At 51.5% G+C, this 22,148-nt stretch overlaps 2 protein-coding genes across 6 annotated transcripts in view; one reads left to right on the top strand and one right to left on the bottom strand.

Moving 5' to 3' along the window:
• The window catches only part of LOC143376637 (glycogen synthase kinase-3 beta), a 45,188-nt gene extending 26,374 nt beyond the window's left edge, over positions 1-18,814 (bottom strand). Inside the window, exons 1-2 of one of the 4 annotated variants that reach the window (XM_076827181.1) lie at positions 18,294-18,814; positions 16,645-16,956 (exon numbers count right to left, since the gene is read on the bottom strand). In XM_076827181.1, the coding sequence (XP_076683296.1) occupies positions 16,645-16,732 (88 nt within the window). In that variant the 5' untranslated portion in view covers positions 16,733-16,956; positions 18,294-18,814. Of the gene's footprint in view, positions 1-16,358; positions 16,460-16,644 lie in introns of those variants that run through there. The other 3 variants (XM_076827182.1, XM_076827183.1, XM_076827184.1) reach the window with 3 other exon arrangements.
• A 1,887-nt stretch (positions 18,815-20,701) lies between these two features.
• Positions 20,702-22,148, top strand: part of Con (leucine rich repeat protein connectin) — a 239,889-nt gene continuing 238,442 nt past the window's right edge. For both annotated transcript variants that reach the window (XM_076827169.1, XM_076827171.1), the window contains exon 1: positions 20,702-20,865. The gene's annotated coding sequence lies outside the window, so the exon portion shown is untranslated. The remainder of the gene's footprint in view (positions 20,866-22,148) is intronic.

Consider the following 22,148-nt stretch of genomic DNA (forward strand, 5'->3'; position numbering starts at 1 on the left):
CTAGCCCTTTGATCTCTACCCAGAAGAATGCAACGTCCTTGTAAAATGTTAGCCGTTCCAGAGGAAGAGTAATTCTAACGAAGATGAGTAAGAAGATGAGTAATTCTCTGTTCTAAAATTAAGAAACGATACACGACAACACGCTATCCTTGTCCCGTAAGCATCAGCTTATCTGAAAGAGAAGGTTCTTCAACCCTGAAACCACAAAGCGACGGAGTACGTTCTACCGGTCAATCGCTTTGCTCGGAGCAGTCGAAACACGCCGATCGGTCTGCTTCAAACGCATACAATCCCACATTCGCGCGGGACATCAATGATTCATAAAACAGTCGATCCCAGCCGCCAGCCACTCGCTTGGAAGAGCTTCTCGCGCGCATCAAAGGCAGAGAAACAGAGGAACGCCGTCGTTCCTTGGATCTATCAGCCACCGCCATATGGTTCTCGCTGTAAAGCCACCCGTTCGCGAGGGAACGTCGATTCGTTAGAGAATTGGCAGAGAACGAGGATCCTCCGGGCGCAGTGACGTCACCCATACGAAGAATTATTGCTCGCCTTCGGCTGAGAACGTCAGAGAGGTGACGTCGCCGAATTTAGACGCTTTTGATCAGCGTCCAAGCGAGAGGCTCGTCACGGACGACGGGCATATTTTTCTCGGATCGCGGAGATTTATAAATGTACCGGACACGTTGCCAAGGAACACGTCGTCCCCTCGCCTTGCACCGACCGATGACTCGCACGGGCACTGCAACCACCGGTCAAGCGGAATTTCCGATGAAATTTCAGTGGATTTACATATCAGCGGGGAGCAGCTTCAATCGTGCAGAAACGAAGATTGAAATCGGTTTAACTCGGGGTGGGGACGCTTGGTCGGCGGTGTGTCCTCTTGAAAAAAGAGGGGAAATGAACGAAGGTACTGCAGAAGGGGGAAGTTGCACCGAGATCTGGTTGGTGGAAGTTTGTAAAGCGGATTAGACTTTAGTGGAGCAGAGAAATCGCTGGTTTATGATTTATTCTTTCTCTGGATTGCGCGGTCGGCCAGCGGCAGAAGAGATCGGCAAAAATGCCGATAACGCCATAACTATTAATAGAACGAACCAGTTGTTTTCCCCGCGGCTATGTCCGCGAAAATAGCTCGCGTACCATTCGAAATCCCAAGCAACGTCCAGCACGGCCGCGAATAATTGTCACTCGGGGTTGCACCGCGACCTATCCAATTCGTTCGCTCGCCTCCGAAAGCGGTCGCAACAGCTTTCGAACCCCAACCCTTCCAGACGAATGTTTGCCACGTTCTCGACGCGACGATTGTCTCGCAGATCCGTCAAGAGGGAATAGAAGCGAGTAAACCGTTCATCTGATCAGCTGATTTCTTGATCAGCCAAGAATCTGGCTCGGAGAAGCTGATTTGCTAAGACGATTCGCGGGTTTTGCAAAAAGCCCGCGGAGCAAGTGCCAAAATAAATTTTTCAAAGCTGGGTCAGGGCCGCAAGTGTATTTTCTCGTTAGGTACGTGTTTGATAAATCGAACCCCGAGGAACGCAAATAATGGGACGAGGCAGCGTGGTCTTGATACGCGTATCTACGCTTCATCGCACTTTTTCTTGAGGAAATAGAGCGTGGCTCGATTTAACCCTCGACTATTTCGCTCTGTTAAAGAACACACAGCAGTGTTTGTCATATAAATATCACCGTTTCGGCCTTGCGTCTCATTTCCTCCCAAACGAGGCCTGTGGAACAAGTGCCTCAAATTTTTGGATGAAAGATCGCCTTTTGTGACCAGCTAAATCTAAACCAAAAGCTTCCACCCTGCTGCGACTTTTATCTCGCCTTTAATCCCGTTTACGTTCGAGCTTAACGTGCGTAGGAGATCGCACGCAGCAGAAGTAACATTGAAAGTAGTGGCGTCTACTTTACCGACGAAGTGATCCATTGATCACGGGCCAGGAGACAGAAGGAAGCCTCAGTTCGTGCGATCAGCAACAGAGATCGCTATCTTACGGCGCGCTAATTGTCAGGCGTACAATAGAGTATGTTAATTGCGATAACACGAGGAGAACAGTCACGTGCTGGCTCGCGTACGGCGGGACGGGGTCCATTCACCGAGAATTAGCTGCTCTCTTTCGTTTTCGTGAGCGCGAAATAGTTTCATTAATATGCAACAGGCTAATAACGCAGGTTCGCCGATCGCCAGACGCGATACGGCAACTTAACGCCGCTTTTCGGCGGAGCAGATTTTAATTATTCCTCGTTATCGGGGCTTACCAGCTGCGCCAGATCGAGCAGCCCGGCGCAGCAGACTCGCTCGTCCACTGCTCTTTATCAGATACATTAAATGAAAAGATTACCGTGCCCGATAGGGGGATTCATATAATTTTCAGCGTTATCGCGCGCTATCGCCGTGCTTGCTTGGATTCCCATATTACGTGGACATGCTTCGATCCTACGTGACGAGTCGAGTGGTTGGACGGTGTCATTAGTGTCCGGCGTTCGTCAGCTCTTCGGGTGCCGTTTCACGGGGATCCAGTGGCACGGTGGATTTTCGTGAGCTTCGTGGCCAATCTGGCTGACCGGCGCGAGAATTATCCCTTTCAGAGAGTTCGCCGGCCTCGTCTGAATCGACCTGGCGGTACAAAGCGTCTAGACGTCTCCAGGGGAGCACGTTCGCTGGAGTACTCGCGCGATATTGCCGATACACATCGCTCGACAAAGGAAGAGCCATCCGTGTTTTCTCTTTATTCGCGTGGCGATCAGCTGACTCGGTATCTCGCCAGAGACAATCAGGATCGATCTCCTCGGCTGTCTCTTCAAACGTATCACAGATTTTTCCGTCTCGCCGCTATCAGGCGCGTTCGAGGGAATTCAGCGGAGATATACCGAGAACCAGAGTTGCGTGGAACTGGACTGGTAGCGCGCGAGCCATTCCGGTATCCATGAATACTTGAAGAGTGTCTGGAAAGTATGTAAAGCGGAGAAGTTGCGGCCCAAGAGTCGTCGCGAGAAAACCTTCGTCCAAGGGTCAACGTGTGCTCTCTTCCACATCGCCGCAAGTGTCAATCAATACTCGACTACTCTTTTCTCCGGCATAGAATCGCTGTGTTTCTTATCGTACTACAGCGAAACACTCCGCTTTGAAACGAACCGTGGTGCAAGCTGCGTAAGGCTAGCATCGCGAACGATGAAACAAAAAGAAACTTCGGGAAAGGTAGGGTTTAAACGTCAACGAGTAGAAGCTAGATGGACAAGCAATAATTACGGTTGAGCTGCAATTCATCCCCCCAGGTGTACTTAATTTCACGTTACTCGTAGGGTGGCCCGATAAGTTCGCGAGGGCTAGCGTGCGCCGAGGACGCGTGTGTGCACGTGAGACCAGGCAGAGTTGCGTGTCGATCGTGTGTCAACACTCGATCGACGGTTTCTCGTCCACTGCGCGGCGGACCGTCGAGCTGGGTAACACCCGAGCTTCCAGTAATCCCTGGAATCCTTATATGTGGTGTCCTCGCATAACGAGGGTCGAGGCTCACCTCCCTGGCCGACAGAGGAGCACACGAGCCGGGAGGAAGGTGTGCAGAAAGCGGACACAAGGAAACGAATACTCTCAAGCACGTCGGTAGGTATAAGTGTTCTCCCAATCGATACTACGTTCTCATTGGTCGGTGCAATTGGATTCCCATTGACTTTACGTTTCGAGCGTTTCGATGAGACACGTGGAGAATCGTCGCGCGAGGTGGAGTCGAAGAGGTTTCCGAGATGAGAGACGCGGGACCCATGCTCGGTGAAATTTCGAGGATCGCGGCAGAAGAACATGCGACGATCGCGTGATAAACCTGGTAGGAATCAGGTAAATCGTTGAACACTTGCGAGAGCCGTTTCGTATTCGATTAACGGGTGGTCGGTCCCTGGGGTTGGAGGCTGTGGATTAGCGGATTGCCATCGAGCTGGTTATTGGCTGGGGTTTGGATAGGAACGGGGTCGTCGGCGGTAGCGATTCGGAATCATCGGACGGTTAACAGCGCGGACTGGTGGTTTCGCAGCCGCGTTCGCTCATAATAGTGGACGTTTCATGAATGGAGAAAGGTGAGCGCGCGGTTCACCAAGGACAGCCCCCGTTTGCAGCGGAATGAGAGTGACGTGTCGGGAGGCAAAACGCGGAACAGCTGATCCCTCGTCGACAATGACAGGTCAATGAAACGCGGGCCAGATGTTCCGTAACTGTTCCCGCGGAGAGTACACGGGGGCCGTGTACTCGCGGAGAGGAAAGTAGCACGCGACTTCGCCACGCGCTCCGGCCGAGCAGAACGGACAGCGTATATGGAGATGACGGCGACGGTATATCGTCGCGAAGACGCTGGATACTTTCGTGCACGCGTACGTCTATTTTCCGCCGCTGTTTAGAGCCTTTGACGACACGTGCTCGACATCTGGATGCACCGCAATCGCGGTAACCTTCTTAAAATAGAGGAGATTCCTGAGGATCCCGTCCGCGACGAGGGAGGAGACCTCGTCCCATGTTGGGCAAGAGAAATTAGAATCGCGGCCGACCGCTGGGCTCTTCAATCTCCTCTCCGTTCTATCGAGTTGGTAAAAGTTTAGCCGGGGATCCGTGAAATTCGAGCGTGCTAATCGTTCGTTTCGAAAAAGAAGCTGCTCCGACACCGTCTCTCGTACGCGGCGGGACTGGCCCCGTTTCCACTTCAATTGAAACAAAATCGATGGATTCCAATTCCGAAAGCCTTTATCCGTCTCGATTCGCTTTGCAGACCCGCGCTAGCCGGCGACAGACGAAAAACCACCTCGTTATCGATTGCCCTCGAGAAAAGGGGCGCGACATGAAATTCCTCGGCGCGGTTCCGCCTGCTCTGCTTTACTAACCGAGAATCGGGAGTTATCGCGACGCAGAGGGCGCCACCTAACGCAGGAAAGTGGCGCCGCTTTCAAAGGCCAATCGTTTCGAACGAAGCATCGATACGTGGGCGCAAAGTTGTGCCACGGGGGAATCGATCAGCCGTTCCCTTCTTAGGCTTCGGTTGCCATTCCCTTTCGATCGCCAACGATGGAACAATCGATTTCACCTGGCGAGCGGAGATCTTAATAGAGATCCTCATCCGGCCGAGAGTTAGAAGTCAGGTCGACGCGGCCCTCGGATCCAAGATGTGGTTCTCCAGCGATTATTCCGATAGTACGCTCAACTCTGACCTTGGCAGAGTTACCGCCAAGGCCAGCATCCCGGCACCTCCTGTCAGAAATAGAAGACCAAGTGCACGGAACAATAGTTTCCGCGCGGCAACCGCCGCTGGAAACTTCCGTTGCCACGGCCAAATCAAATTCTGCGGCCTGTCCGGGTGCCCTGGCGCTCGTGGCTCGGGAAATTGATCGCGGAACTTTAATGGCGGCCATTTAGAGCGTAATGCGATCGAGATCGTGGCCCGCGATTTCTGCAATCAGTTGCATCGAGCACGCCTCGAGTTTCCATGAACTTGGGCGACTTTGAAGGAAACCGTCTGGGTCTCCATTCGCGGAGGGAGGCATGGATTTTCGTAGAAACCCTTTGGATTTATTAAGAATAGTGCGTCTAATTATGTTATCGGGCTGATGTAGCAGCGTCACCTAATTTCAATCCGCTGGAGGCACGTTGGGAAGAGACTTGTCGATTCGTTCAGACCACTCGTGCCATGGCTAGCCATGTATTTTCTACAGGAGAGTGCTTGGAGGGAGGGTGAATGATTCATTAAGGGAACCGATGGTTAGAAGGAGTTTGAGGGAGTAGGAATTGATGGAAAGTCCTCTGCTGGCGAGTCGAGGAGGCACCGCCACACCTAATTTACATCACGGCTAGAATTTGCGTAGGAGTACTCCTCCTTTCATGTCCCAGCTAGCCTGATCCCTATGTGGGCATAATGATCCCATGACTAGTCGATTCCTCACCCGATTGCCTTTTAATTTCCTTAGGCAACGTCTTCGGTAAACGACATTAAACGCGAAAGTGGCTCTAACTGCCGGTGCTTCTGTGCTAATGGAAGATGCGAGCATTAATGCACCACTCGTGGACCTAATTTGCTTGGTTAGCATCCTGTCATATCGGGAGAAATCAATTTCTGATAAACCACCCTTCGATGCTTTCTCCCATGGAGTCTCCAACGATCGCGAAACTGGCGTGCACGTTATGAAAGAGCGTGAACATGAGAACGAATTCGCACGGGAGCATCTTGGCAGCTAATATCGCCGAGCGATAATAACGACAAGCATACAGCGCTGTGTGCTCGGCAAACAGCGGATTTTCCTTCGAAAGAGAAAACGCATCGAAGCCGTCGTTGATTGCCGAGAAGTTCCACTTGAAACATCAATGAAACACGGATAAAACAGTCGCCAAATGGGAACGAACGTGCCGAAACCGTGGACTCGATTGAGCGAGCCGAGGAAGGGAACAACGGTGGGTCCCTTTTGTACCTAATTCATGGCATCGATCCGAAATAATGGAGGAACACCTTACAATGCCTCAAGATCCATTTCCTTCGCCAAATGCGACATGAAATTTCTACTCCAAATTCCTCCACTCGACGAGAGTCTAAACAGTCCAAATAAACACTTTCCTCCCTTCGCGTTTCACTTTCAAAGCAACTCTGTGCACGGGCTAACCCCAGAAACTCCAAGGACGCTTTATGAAACGGCGACTCGACCAGCTTTCGCGACTTATGCGCACCTCAAACTTTCCACCCTTCCAGCGGACGGCGCAAGGAATAAAAAAGAACCCTTCGACCTCGAAATTCCCAAATCGAGGAGAATTTCGCCGCAAAGCCTTTCAACGAATCGCCGAGCCAGAAGCCGGTGACCACTGTTCCGTCTCTCAGGCTGCAGAGGGCAAAGAGCGGAGAGCAGTGTCACGCTGACGAACCGTCCCTTTATCTCGGCGGGCCATTATCAGTCTCGGCCATCCTTTGTCCGCCGTCTACCTTGCCGCTTTGCTCGCTGGCGTTTCCGGGGTCGGGGGGCGGCGGCTTCTCGCCTCCCTCGAAGCGCAGCTTTTCCACGGGAGTTCCTCGAGTGCAGCCACGTCCGCGGAAAAAAGTGAACGGCAAGCTGCGCCAGGCGGAAGGATGGCGAGGAGAGGAACGGTAAGAGTCAACGAGCCCGTCTCTCGTCGGCGATCTTAACGCAACCATCTGACCTTGCGGCCAGAAAAACAAGCCGCGATCTGTGCGCCGAGCTTGGCCTGCTACCAGAGCCCGCGTTATTAATTTCCGAAAATACGCGGATGAGTCGCGTTCATTATCTCCGAGGGGCGGGGCGAGAGTACCTGCTCCACTTGCGCCACGAAGGACTTGGAGATGCCCGCTTGCCGATGGAGTTCCGAGGGCCCTTTTCGAGATCCAGGGCGATACCGAGGCTGGGTGTATCGAATTTGAGGAGCGCGGCAAAAGTCGATCGCTCTCGATACGCTCGATTCGCACCTGGACGGATGAACTTGCAGGCTCGAGGCATAGGTGGCAGAAAAGACATCGTTTCCATCGATCGTAAACGCTTCCCCCCCCCCCCCCCCCACCCCTGCTTAAGACTGTCGCCTGACGGGCTTCTCTCGCGCTTGTGACGAAGTGTTTATCTACTGGTTAATTAGTTTATCAAGTGCAGTGACGATCGCGCGTAAAAGTTCGTTATATAACGCGCACGGCATTCGCAGCGGGGCAGATAAAAACGATTTCTTGTGCGCGCACGCCAGTTACACGCTGGATGATTGTCCCCGCTCGTGGTAGGGGGAATCCGATCGCGATTACGTGACATTTGCATAGGCGAACGCAGGCGTTTTGCAACATTCCCGTAGACCGTGTAATTCCGGGGCGCGTTTTAATTAACGCCAAGGAGGCCGCTCGAATCCAACGCGACGAATGTTGAACCCGCGTTAACGGCGGCTGACCTCTTCACTTCGGATTGCGTTCGGTTACGCTCAGTCAGGAGCCTGAAAGAGGTATGATTTTTGGGAATTTTTTTCTCAGAAACTATAAAACTTTACTCAAGAAACTTTTTTTTGTTTGAAAGGTAGTTCATTTAGCTATGCCTCTGAATTTTGGCGTTAAAAAATATTTATTAATAAGAAAGTTATTTGCAGTCTCCTAGGTGTCCTGTTCGAAAGAGAGGTTTGCGGCGACCACGATTACTCGGAAGTCGATTATCTAAAATCGGAAATTAAAAAAATATTAGTTAATATGTTAAATTATCTAGTCCCTGAACGAAGGAATTTTATTCCTGTTGCTTTTTTTTAATTAACTAAAATTAAGTAGGATTGTGGCCGAAAATCGACATTTTACGTTTGAACATTTGTCATTTTGTCCTAAATCAATATTTCGAAAAACCCTTCGCCCAAGGACTAGATATTTAATATGTTAACTAATTTCTTTTTGAATTTTCGATTTTAGATAATCCACTTTCGAGTAATCATGGTCACCGCAAACCCCTCTTTCGAACAGGGCATTCTAGAAGACTGCAAATAACTTTGTTATTAATAAATATTTTTTAACGCCAAAATTCGGAGACATAGCTAAATGTACTACCTTTCAAACAAAAAAAAGTTTCTCGAGTAAAGTTGTATAGTTTGCGAGAAAAAAAATCACAATTCGTCGGCCTCCTGACTAAGCATAACCCCTTAAAATGTGCATCGGAGATAACACCAATCCAGAACACCTGATCGACCGCCAAAGGAGACTACACAAAATCAACGAACACCTAGAGTGTCCGCGACAGATGGTCCGCTGGCTGCAGCTACGCAACGACGCGGGAAGGGAGCTCGAAGAAAGCGTGGGCAAAGAGAGTCATAAATACTTGCTGGAAGCTGCAGTTAACGAAGTAAAATGACCAGAGTTTGACACTGTGAACCGCTGGTGTCGAGAGGACCCGCTTACACGCACCCGCCCGCGTAATACCTGCGTAAATAATCGGCTGGCTCGCGGTCAGAACTGACCAAAGACACGGAAACGTTGGAGACGTTCGTGAAACCGTATCCGAAATAAATCGGAACTCTCGGGAGTCGGAGAGTAATGCCAAGTCGGTTGGTCGCGGGAGACGCCATGTGCGGTTCGGATAAGCCGCGGTGATAAGGGGAACGTGAGCGATACCAGATTCGCCGCGATGCATACTTATGCGCGGCGGGTACGTGGGCCAGCGGATAAATGCCGTCTAATGGGGAAAAAGTTCGATAGAGGTACGCGATCGTGTGTGGTGTAACGCGGTGGGTTTAAAAATACGGTCCCCGTGCGAGTTATAACTTGGGGGGTGCTATTTAAAGAAGCCTGTGCACCGGTGCCTGTTTTTAATCTCTAAGTGGGCATGGCTCTTGGGAAGTGCGCGCGTTTAGTCGAGGAAACTGGAGGAAAATCGTTCGGGGGCGGCCTTTAGAGTTTCGTTGGGAAACGTTGCCGGGCGGAGTGGAGGACCTCTCGAGTCTGTTTGTAAAACCGAATGCTCTGTACGCGAAGTAATATGGTATCAGAGTGCTCCATCTAGTAGACTCTGCGGGGCCATTTAGTTCCCATCTCGGGCGACAAAGAAATTCCTTTTTCGCGCGGATAAGGATGATTCCACGATGCGCGTTTCAGGGGGAACAAAAGATCCGCGGTTACCAGAAAGCAATCGACGCGACGCCGTCTCGATTTCTTGTATCAAACGTCTCGATCACGGCCACGTTGCCGGGCGACGAACGATATCCGCGATACTGCGCAAATGGCAGAGCAAATATCGTTGCCAGCTGATCGCCGGCGAGGAATGTCGCTTATCGATCACCTCGAAAAATACGACGATCTTGTTTCCCCGACGGTTTTGGCGGAGACACAGCCGCGATGGCTTTTTTCTCAGCCACTCTCGGCGGTGCCTCGTTAAACCATTTAGTCCCTCCATTTCCATGGACGATCGAAGTTTGAAGCGATGCACGCGCGATCGGCGCGAATGGGCGAGACGGAAGAGTGGGCGTTCAAAGGGAGTCGGAGTAAAACAACGCGGTTCAATCAACATCGAGATAATCGAGTTATCAGCCCCGTTCCTAGGCCGAGCGTACGCTTCGCCGAAACGCTAGAAGATTCCGGCTTCGGATAAAAATCGCGCTAACGATATCGCGACGATCCCCCACCCTCCCGCCCCTCGCCCGTCGCTTCGGATCGTTCGCATTATTTTATCACCGGCAAAATGCGATGGCCTTGGAGCGCAAGAAACCGATACAGACGCGTTTGCAACCATTCAAGCGCTATTGCGTCTTGGCGTTTGCAAAACTCGGGGAAATGTCGCGTAACGCTGCGCTCGTTCGTTAGTTAAACTTTGAACCGAATCGGCTCTAAATACGCACGCCAGTGGGAGCGTAATTTAATACGTGGCCTGAATGATACGCACGGAGTTCGAGTGGCGATGTTACCGAAAATTCGTACCTCCTTGGAAGATTAATTATTTAATCGGAGGTGCCTCGAGGCTAGGACCGAGGATCTTTGTCTCGACGTTTCGAGAAATGGTACCTACTTCTCTTAGGGTTATCGGTGAGATTCGTTCAGAGGACAGGAGTGCTGTACAAATTTTCAGCGACTCCGGCTAACGAATATTCGCGAGCTCGTGGCGCATTACGTGAATTTGCGAATCCGCGTGTTCGTCCCGCGTAACGAGTTGGCAGAGGAGCTGCGGAATTTTGGCGATGCAGGAGATTCCGCGGCCCTCCCTCTGAACCAAGGAAGTCACCCTGGAACAGATGAGAAAGTTTCGAGGCCACGGTCCGGCGACAAATCTGAGACCGCGCCTTCGAGCGGCTATCTGCGCAGTTCGAGAGCTCGCTCCGCTGGCTCGTACGCGAGCGCAGTATTTGCGAAAGAAAGCGAAGCTGCGAGCGGTCTCGACCCGCGGGCAATTAGTTTGCAATTTAAAAGCCATTACCCCGACTAATTGGGCTTTAATAGCCAGAGTTTTCACTCGGTCAGCGCGAACGAAACGTTCGATCCTGTCGCGACTGCGGGACGATGAATACCTAGTCTCGAAGTCGAAGCTGGTTATTGGCAGGGGTAGGTGGACGAAACGTTGTTCGAATAATGGCAAAGTAACGACGCGAGGAGCACGAGTGAGCGAGGAAAGAAGAACAGGAAAAGAGGAGAAGCCTGCGGAAACGCGGCAGTGCAATGGTCGAAGTGCAGCGCAAATTGCTGCTTCAAAACCTAGCCCCGAGGCTGCGTTTCCGCGTACGCGACGCGAGAGCGTCATTAAAACGCTCCTTCCATGCGAGGTTCCTTTGAAAAGGGCAGCTCGGTTTTTCAAGGGCAGGTTTACGATTTCAGCCCGCGCCTGATCTATACTACGTACCTGCGGCCGAATTACCATGCCTCCTGTTATCGTACTCATTTGCCGGCTAGCAGCTGAACGAGAGAACGTGTATCGGAGAACAGCGGCCATCTCGCCGTGCAGAATGAACTTAATTCGGGGTCAGCGCAACCCCGCCGTAAGGATAATCGATCCTCCGCCCGGCGAAGAGGAACGGTACCGGCATTGTCTCCGTTCTGCCTGGCAACCGCGAGATATCGATACGCGAGATTACTTCATCGGCCATCACGCGCGATTATTTATAAATCCGATCTCGGTTATTCTCGTCGACCAACGGTTCCCGCGAACTTAACGACGCGGTTATCGATTCCGCCACTGCCTAATCGTCGCTTAACGACGCCCGGATTCTCGCCTGGAACCCCCCAATTCGCCACCGATGGCACTGCTCCGAATCGCAAACACTAATAAGAGAAGGAATCGCGCTGCAACGCAACTGGGACCTGTGCGAGGAAAAGTCCAGCCCCGGGATTCGCGTGTCGCGAGCGAACGGTTGCAATATCATGGGGGCATATTGACCCAGATCCTGACACGTGAGCAGGTAACGTGATCGACGTTTCTGCTACGCAAACAGCCGGCGAAGCTCCCCGGCCCGAGCGCCTGGCCGTAGGAAGCGACGGGCGATAAGCGACGACGCTGTGACCGAGTCACCGGGCTTTTCAAAAAGTTGTTGAATAATATACGGGGTGTGCCTTGGAACTGGGTCGGTCTGGTGCCAACGAAACCCCTTTCGGACGGGGGAGGAGGATGAACGTTGCGAGGCAACGCTCGATCAATCGCAAGCCCCCTCAGATGCATCGTACCGAACGTACACCGCTGTCTCCGACGATCCTGGAAATTCTGGGATCGATCGTCGTGATTATATCCTGCCTGGCGGAGCGGAGATCGAGGCGGTGGCCCTTTTCAAGGTCTCCGAGGCGGATGGAGATCGACCGGGCCGCTTTGCGACACGGGGGGAAAAAGGGAGTCGCGGGCAGGCGGTGGGTGCCGTTGATTTAAAAAATTCATACCCTTCGGCGGGGCTGCGGGCGCATCAGCTCGAAATGATCGCATGGCACATTCATGGCTAGCGCGAGGCTCGGTGCGCGCCCGCTCGAGGGAAACTGGGTCAATATCCTGGGCGTCGCATCGACACGCGTCGCTCGCACGGGCTCGCCGAACAAAAGCGGAATAAAACGAGAAATAATTCGATGCCGCCCTTCCCGCGACCGCCCGCCAGTGGACAGTCAACTCTCTGGCCGTCGTTCCCTCCCGCGCGGGCCTTTAATGAAAATTTTAAATTAGCCACGACCCGGCACCGTGCTCTTCCGCGATGTCATCGCGTGCACGGCGAAAATAGTGTCATCGACAGCGTGTTAATCGAACACTATCTTTAGAAAAACTACGCCTGCGCTCTGGACCCTCGGATCGCGCGCCCATGCAGGAAGGCATATCGAAGAGCCGCGCTCCAAAATCCTTCCTGAAACCTACGGGCGATCTCGCGGGTCTTAGGGATTCGAATATTTAAGAAGCGCCGCCGCGGCGAAAACGGGGATCTCTCCGTTAATTTAAAGTCACTCGAGAGGAATTTCTCCTCCTCTAGGCCGGATTTCCCCGGCTTGCGCGAGGACTGCTTTATTCACGAGAAACTTGCCACGCGAGAGAAAACGGCGGAGAATAATTGACGCGGTCCGCGGCCGCAGGACCATCCCACAGGATCCATTCGGGTGCCGGTGTAAAATTTCAATGGGATCCCCGACACGAAAAACGGTTTTACGATCGAAGTTCAGGAGACAAGTAATTCATACCTCGGACTTGCGAAACTCAATATCCCATGATTAAATCTTGGGCCGAGTAATAACAAACAGCTTCGGTGTGGTAATCGCAGAGTCTTTCTATTTCATTCTCATTGCCCCTGCAGTTCGTTCCTCGTCCCCTAACGACATAATACGACGCAAGTAGAATCGCAGAAATTTAATTGGGCAAAGGGACCGTTACGCCGGTTTCCCTAATCAGGCTCCAATTGAGGCAAATCGAGCGACGTCGCTGAATCACCCTCGCATTTCCACCGAACTCCAAGAAAACCGCTTCAAGGTAATCCCGGCCGGCGGAGTGACATAAGCGGCATTATCAACGAGCAACATTATCAATTCCCCCGATCCGCGTGTCCGTAAAAAAAAGCTACACGCGCCGCGATAACAATCATCCGCCTTGGGCAATTCATTTGCGCAATTATGCAAATTGATTAGATAACGGTGTACCGTACTCGCGGCCGGGGAAAGATCGAAGCTTAATCCTATTCGCGAGTTTAATCCCGTAATACCGGGCAGGCCGCGCGGAGGCTATGAATCTGGGAGGCGCTGGGCAGAGAGAATTTACGGGCAATGGGAACCGAAACGGCGATCGCGCTCCGCCGTCGATTTCGTCGTAGACGTTGCACGCGCGGATCGGAACGCCCGCCAAAAAATGCGGCCGGGCATCGGACAGGTGATATCGATATAAAAAACGACGGCCGATCGACACGGACACGAAGGCTCTTTATTTCGAGCGACCCGATACATGATGCGCGAGGCAGGAATTACACTTTCGACCGTCGCTTTTTCGAGTGCGCGACATTGAACAATAGCCGGGGCCAGCGCATCAATCGCCGAAACCGGCGATAAGGACGTTAATAAACGTTCGCGTATGTACATTGTATCCGCGTGTCCTTCGCCGAACGCTCGATACTGGCTCGTGCATCGATAACGCCGGGCAGCAAATATTTTTCCGAAGGAATGTGTTCCCCATGCCGTATAACCGTGTCCTCGCGTCTCGGGACGTTCAGGCGGACGGCACTGTTTTATAATCGCTTCGAAACTAGGCATTTTTTTACAGGCACGAGTATTAGAGAGTACGAATTATCGAGAACAGCGGCCTCGCCGGTAATCGGTACGGACTTATGAATTTATTCCGCCGCTATTAAACGGAGTGACTCGAGCAACGCGCGGCACTTATTTCCATGGTTTTTAAGTCTCGATCTTCGCACGGACGAGTCCCGAATTCTTTCTCGCCGGGGAATTGGAAGTTTTACAAGCTCTGTGCTAGTTGGCAACGCGCGGCAAGGATCCCCGAATTTTTTTTCCCTCCTGGCGTCGTCGATTCTGTTACCGCGCCCCGAGAGCAGTGGAGGTATATACCTGAAATTCGAAAGGGACTCGAAGGGCGTATCCCAAATTTCAGGCAGATGATACCCTCGATTGTGCACCGCCATGATACAACGCCGAGGGAGCACGTTCCTCGAGGATAGAACCGCTCGCTGGGTGCGCTCTAGCGTGGACGTCGAAATGAACGTTAACCGTTAATCGCTTTAGAGTATACAGTGACTTTTCGCTTCGAGTGCAGATAAAAACACGAGGATAACGCACCGGCAGCCTCGATCTTTGCGCTCAAAGGACAAAGAGACGCGAGCTGTGCACACAGCTACACTATCGGCAATATTGTCTCGTTATCAGAGATTTTATAAACAGTAGCTTCCAATTACGGAGGAGTTTGCTTTACTTATAAGGGAACGCGTCAGAATTGAATTTCTGATAACAGAATCCTGTATCATACTTGGGAACTGAGCTTAAAAGAACGCGAGAGTAAGGCATCCTATGCAGAGACTTAATCTGCTGAAAGCTAATACGATAATAAATATTAAATTCAATCAGAACTGTGTCTAGTAATTTATCAAAATCAATTTCTATTGGGTAACCTTGCGCTAAGTTTTGTTCTATAATCTTAGGATACACAGGAATCTGAGAATGCGTGAGAATTTCTATTTGTGATCAGAAATTTAGCCTGCATCTTACACTTTGCGTTAATAACAGAATTATGCCCCAAAGTTTTGGTGTCCCCAGAAATAACTTGTTCTTTGCCTCCGTTCAGAAACTACTCTCTGCCAAAGCAGCATTGTTTCATGAAGTACTTGTATTTAATTGCTCGTGTTGTCGCTCGAAGAAATAATTCTGCTTTCAGGCTGAGTTTTTCCTTGCATCAAACTATGCGGCTATGTGTACTCTATATAGATTTAATTGACGTTACCATACTGTGCATTCACCGATACTTTAGAGCACTCGATGGTGCTTCGTTCGCTAGTATCGCATTGTGTAAATTTCAGCAATGCAGGAATAAATGGCTCGCGAACCAAATAACCTAGTACTTCAGATGAAACGCGGGGAGATACTTCGCTGCTCGGGGGACTCGCTCGGCTCGGTTTGAAATACTAACCAATAACCGATAATAGATTTGCGCGGTGCTTCGCCAAAGAATACCGTGGAAATGAACAAGTCGCAGGGTGCAAGACGCCACTGCGAGGCGCAAAATTACTATGGAAAGTGGAATCGATCAGAAAAATCCTAGGAATCCTACGTGAAGTTCATAATCATGCAACGAACACAGATAACGTGGCATGCCAAAACTGGATTAGGGTTAGGGCTGTCGAGCAAATGTCACTCCTTACTTTGTCACTCTGTACTCCAAGTTACTCATGCAATGTCGGGACATACTACACAACTGAAACGTCTAACACGTCGAGGTTATCTGTCGTTATAGCGGTATCGGCCGAATATAAATGTTTAAGAAAGTATTCACTGTCATTCTGGTGCACAATTGATCATTCGATGCCTCCAGTGGGACGAGCAAACTCGGCACTACGATCACTACGAGAACGGGCAGCCCTTTCGGTGCTGAGGTTCGCGCGCACTGCACTGGTTAAGTGTGTGGCAGAGTTGTAAGAGCACTGAAAGGGCTGGAGAGGTTGCGGCGTAACGGCGATTACTGGTAGAAAGAAACGAGCGACACCGCGTTCCCGTGGTGGACGGCGTCCACGGGCACCGTGGTCGGGTTCTCCCAGCGTCGTGGGGGACGAGAACGGAGAGGCGCGGGCACCCGCGGCACGCGTATCGCGTAAACATCGAATTCAGCAGACAACACCCGCTAAAACGGCGAGATTCCCGAAGGTAGGTAGGTAGGTAGATGGTATCCAGCAAGCAGTAGGCAGCAGGCAGCATCGGGTAAAAAGAAATCCCCCCTACCCTGTTCGTCGGGCACCCGCTCCATCGCCTTCCCAAGAGTAACCCAGGCACTCGGCACGCAGACGCACAGCTCTGCATTCGGAGACGGACAGGCGAACGGAGCGAGGTGCGAGAGAAAGAGCGCGGGGCAGGAGGGGCGCGGAGGGAGATCCTGGGAGGAAGGGAGGGCCGATGGCGCGAGGAGAGAAGCGAGGTGCGGGCAGAGGAACGGAAGGGAGGGGGGAGAAGCCCCGAGAGCCGAGTAAAAGCTACGCTGGCTAGAGGTTAAGGCATGTCCTACGGTACTCACTGCTGATCTTCATGCCTCCCAGGGGCGGATTCGCGGGCAGCTTGTTGCCCTCGGCGAAGGAGGTGGTCCTCGGTCGGCCGCTCATCCTGAATTCTTCTTCACCGGCTCCTCGACCTCCACCTCCACCACCACCACCACCCGACACCGAGGTCTGGAGTGTGCCGCTTCTGCTTCCGCTGGCCGCCGCCTCGGCTGGCCGTGCCACTTCCTCCTCCTCCTCCTCTTCGCGACCGCTTCACGCGAAGATGGCCAGCAGCGCGTCCTCGTCGTTTTCGTTGCGGCTGTCGTCGTCGTCGTCGTCGTCACCACCTCGGACATAAATGACAGCACGAACGATAATCACATCGCACGCACGCATACACGTCCGCACGCGTCGGTTCTTTCTATATTACGCCACGGCCGTGCTCGATCGACGGGACACGAGATGGGAGAGAAAGAGAGCGAGACAGAACTACGCGGCTGGGAGAAAGGGAGACAGACGGATGGACGGACGGAACGGGGAGAGAGAAAGAGAAAGAAATGGAGGAAGGGAGCAGGACGGTCAGAGGGTAGGGAAGAGCAACGAGCGAGCAAAGCGCGCGCAAGATCGAGAAAGAGGAAATTACAACACGGAGAATCGTGGAGGATGATGAAGAATGTTATGGAGGATGACGGTTGAGCGGCGAGTTAAGGGGCACGGGGATGAGGAAGGAACACGGCGGACGTGAAAATGTTTCCGCACTTTCGCGACACTTGTCCGGAGTACACTCGCTCCGGCTGACGATGGTGGTCGGCAGCGATGGTAGCGACTCTCGCGATCAACGTTCGTTTCGTGATGGAACAGCCGCGCACCCGGGTTATGTTCACTCCGTTCGCGCACAAGCACTTTCGCGCGATGGGGCAGCCTCGCCTGACCCGACGGTATATAATGTATAATATATACCAGTTCGCGCGAGATGCTCTTTTTTAGTTGCGACTAAACGATGCCCACCGGCGGCCACGGTTACCGCGCCGGTGGCGTCCAACTACGCGAAAATTGACACAATTTAGGCGACGATTGTTCGTATTGGTCGCTACTGTCAGGGAGTATCGCGGATTGAGAAGCGCGGTTCTACTACCTAATGGCCTGACGAGGGCGCGGAGTGTTGCGGAGTGTTGCGAACAGCTACGCCGCGAGAGGAGGCGGGGGTCGACGTTTTCGGAACGGTTCGTAGCGCTCGCCAGTGGAGGCACACCGCCGCAGCCGCAGCCGCACTTGGTAGCTTTCCTATATAGCGCTATTCCACGACAATCCGGCTGACGGGTCGAATTTCTTGGTCGCTGTCGACTTATGTGCCTCGCCGTGGCTTCTAGTGGGATTGAAAGCAGAAAAAATCTTTCCTTCCCCGACAGCGCCACCGACGGTTGCCGTTGTTGCACCGTTGTTACTCCTGGCGCACCAACCACTCGCGCTTTCCAGTTCTCTTCTTCCACTCGTCTTCTCTTTTTCGGTCTAACGGCGTAGTCGCTCGCTATCTTTGTCCGCCTTTCTCTCTCTCTCTCTCTCCCTCTCAAGCCCTCTGTCTCGCTCTCTCGCCTTTTCTTCCTTTCTTTCTCTCCCACCGTCGTCTCCTCTCACTCCTGCAACCGTACTTTCGGTGGGTGCGGGGGAAGCGCTACCGCCTCACCTCCACCACTACCGCTCTTTCCCACTCGTTCTGTCTCTGTTGGTATAGCACGAATCTCGTCACTGCTCCTCACTCTTCCTCGCGCTTCTCGACTTCTCAGGCCCGACGTTGTCGACTTGCCAGGCTTGTGCACAACATTTTGCCGCGACGGGCGTTGAGCCACGCAGATGAACGGTCGAGGACCGTGCCTGACGCGGACGTGGACGTCCCCGTCGTCGTCCTCGTCGTCGTCGTCCGTGTCGTCGTTGCTCGAGGGGAGGTCGTCGTCGCCGTCGTTGTTCACCTCTTGCTTTCGACGACCATGAAACCACTATGCAATTTCAACGGCGCCTCGCACCTGGAGCAGGAGTAGGGGATAAAGGCGCGAGCTCGATTCACGCGACAAAATCAATCCTCCGCGATCAACGACGACTTCTCTTCCTCGTCGAGCACGGGAACACCACACCAGCTACGAATTTTTCGAAGCCTCCTCAGACATTGACCCGTTCGGGCGAGATCGGGCCACTCGAGTGTCGGCGGACATTGCCGAAAGTGACGTCAGCAACACCCCGCCCTGCCCCTTGCCATGTGAACGATCGTATGGCAAGTGCGGTGGCGCCTCGATCGCCTATCGCACCTCCATCTTGTGGCAGCTTTCTATACGCAACGATTCGAGCGCGAAATTTAACAGTGCTCTGTCTGCTCTTCGCATAAAATTACAATCAATGTATTAAGAAATTAGAAATAATTCCGGTGTATGTATTATAATATTCGTTAAGACAATTAATATTGCGATTTATTTAAAGCCATTTAAAATATACGGTATACGCAAAGTTCAGTAAATGAAACCAATTTGCTGTTGTACGCTTTATAACGTCTCTCGAAATAAACTGGAATAAATATCTTTACTCACACGTATTACAATTTAAGTGACTCGTGTCTTACCATTTTTGTAATGGTTTTTATCAATTGTAGACAACTATTTAAAATTTCAATGAAATACTTTATTTCAATCTTGTTATACAATAAATATTTTCAGTACAGTCACCTAATTTAATCAATTACGAATCTTTCAAGTTATACATTGTATAATTGAATATAGAAGTATTAATTTTAACAGAGCATGGAAAAAATACATTGCAATCGATGTGAATGCTTCGAAATTCAATTTGAAATTGGCGCGCATCAGTTGTAACATCACCAACTACAACGCCACCTAGAATTACTCATTCTGATCATCCGATCGTTGAAAAGTGCGGGCAAACCATTCCACGATAATTTGATGTTTAATCAGTGTTTAAGCCTCGTTAATTACACTTTGCACGTTACTAAAAGCAAAAACAGTTTCGAATTTATCAGCGAACTCGTAGGCAGCTTGTATTTGTCACGAATTATTGTTTTAAAGCCAAAAAGAAAGTGCACTCGAATGTGAGCCTATCAAACATACGTATTCTCATTGTCATTCTCCTTTTTCCGGTAGAAACTAGACAATTCACTCAACTTTCACGTGCACAGCACATGACAGCAAGATTATCGAAATTCTACAAACTTTTTAACGAGGATATTGATATATCATGTCATTGCATTCAATCATTTCTTTTCTATTCCTCAAACTTCTATTCCCACTAACAGCTAAACTTCCGAAAACCCTCACGCTCCAAATTGGCTGAAATTTTGGAAACAGTTTCATTTTGTATAGAAATATTGTTTGCGAGAAGAATTTTTTCCGCTTCAATTTTTGTTTACCATTTTGATGTCATTCCCTACCTTACCGACGCAATGTATTACCACGGAATGCCAAAATAAAATATAAAACATCTTGCAGGCGGAAGGAATGACAATGACCAAAGTTACAGGCATGGATTAGGTTGTTCGAACATTTCCGATTCCTTTTAAAAACAATTGAAAACAGCAGGTTCTGTGGCTTTAGAGCCGCCTTCAACGTGTCGGTAACACAGGAAGTGACACTAAAATGATAAAAAAAAATTTCAAGTCGCCAAAAATCCTTCTCGCAAACATTATATCTATTCAAAATGAAACTGTTTCAAAATTTTCAGCCAATTCCGAACATGAGGGTGTTCGGAAGTACAGCCCCTCTAAACCCTAAAACATCGAGACTTTCGTAATCATATACTCTGACGCGCAGTCTCTTGCACACCTTTCCATTCTGGAAGCCAAGTTCATTAGCACGTTCACGAGACCAGCGACGCGTTGATCCGCTATCGGTAAGGAATGTTCAGGCAGCGGTAAAGTCGTTCTCTGCCTTACCTTGCGTCGGTATAACGTCGCCCTGGAAGGTAGCTACCTATCCACAGTTCCCGACAAAGTTCGCCAATCCGTACCGCCATCCAGTGCCAGTTTCGCGTAAGCGTGGGCGCGCAGTGTAGTGTCTCCCCACCCTAGGTCCTTTGGCAGTCACCAAAGCGCGGGCTAAGGTTCAAGTTGCATTTTAGATGCGAGCGAACGCACATCGTTTTCGGTTAGTGGTCATGAACGGAGTTCCGTGAATCCCGAGGACTTCCGCGGAGATAGGATCGAGGTTGTGCCCCGGCTGTGATCCATTGCTGCTGGACCCTGCTGCCCGGAATTTCGGGTAAGTCAGAAAATCGTCGCTCCGCTTCACCGGGCCCTTAACCTCGCGAAACCACGGCAAGTGCATCGACTGTCAGCTCCGGGTGAACGGTCACCGCGGCAGTTCTACGCAGTGTCACGTGACCGCGTGTCATCCGTACGCTTCCTGTCGCGCTCATAGAACAAAATTGCCGCACTTTCGTTCGACACGTCATCGCGTTAAAGTCGCACGTGGAGCTGAAACACGGAGGCGAAGCACATCCGGCATTGACGTGATTGCTCCGAAGGAGGGCGGATCGCGCGATTCGAGTTAACGTTGACTTTCCTCTGCGGCAACGGGAATTGGAGCAATGACACCCGGAGGAAGCGTTCCGCCACTGTAAGTGCTCGCGACAGTCGATGTACTCGGCAATACGTGGCATCAGACATACAGAGACATTTCGGCGAAATTAATCCGCCCGACGAACCTTAGAATTTCTGCTCTTCGTAACTCAGCCTGTCGTCCAGGCCGTCCCTTTAACGGCGGCAGATTTAATTATCCGCGAGACTGTCGCGCGTTCCGCGAGGATTGTTGTCGTATAAAGTGATATAAATTCACGGGCGCTACTAGGTGCCTGTTAGCTGGACCGCGAAAGTCACGTATCCGCCGTTAGCTGGCCGGCTACGCGCGCACTCAGGCCCCTCGTTAAAAAGGATTAATACGAACGATTACGTTATCAAGCGATCGGGGTGTGAAAGGTATTACGGCCGCGAGCAGTGTCGCCGGGAACTTGGGCCCGGCGCTTTATCCGTCCGCGTTATCTCGCCCCGGCCAAATTGTTTTAGCGACGAAAAGTTTGTCGGAAGTTTCGGATGGCGCGTGTTAACTGTACGGGGTGGACGGGCGGGGGCTGAGCTTCGGGGGGGGGGGGGGGAGGGGGTGGAAGTCTGCACAAGACTCGGCCGCATTAATACTGCAGAACGGGAAAGTTTGGCGCGGCCGGGCTGAATCGCAAAAATTAGCGGAACTACGAGGTCACACGCGTATCTCGCTTAGCGCGGACGGCCGGGTAGGTATATACACGCGTAACTCTGTGCACTCGCGAGGAATCCGAAATGCTATTCGGCCAGTATAATCCGCCGGAGCATCGGCACTAAATTACCATTCGAATTGATTCGCGTTTCCACGCTGCGACCGGGAGTATTACCGTCCGGCCCGGCGATGCCGCGATTTATTTGGGAATCGCAACAATACCGTTTTCATTAAACAGCAGCCGGTTTCGGGCTAGCATAGGGCTAGCCGCGCATTGTCGCCGGGGCTCGAGT

This window comes from Andrena cerasifolii, chromosome 14 (genome assembly GCF_050908995.1).
Source record: "Andrena cerasifolii isolate SP2316 chromosome 14, iyAndCera1_principal, whole genome shotgun sequence".
NCBI lineage: Eukaryota > Metazoa > Arthropoda > Insecta > Hymenoptera > Andrenidae > Andrena > Andrena cerasifolii.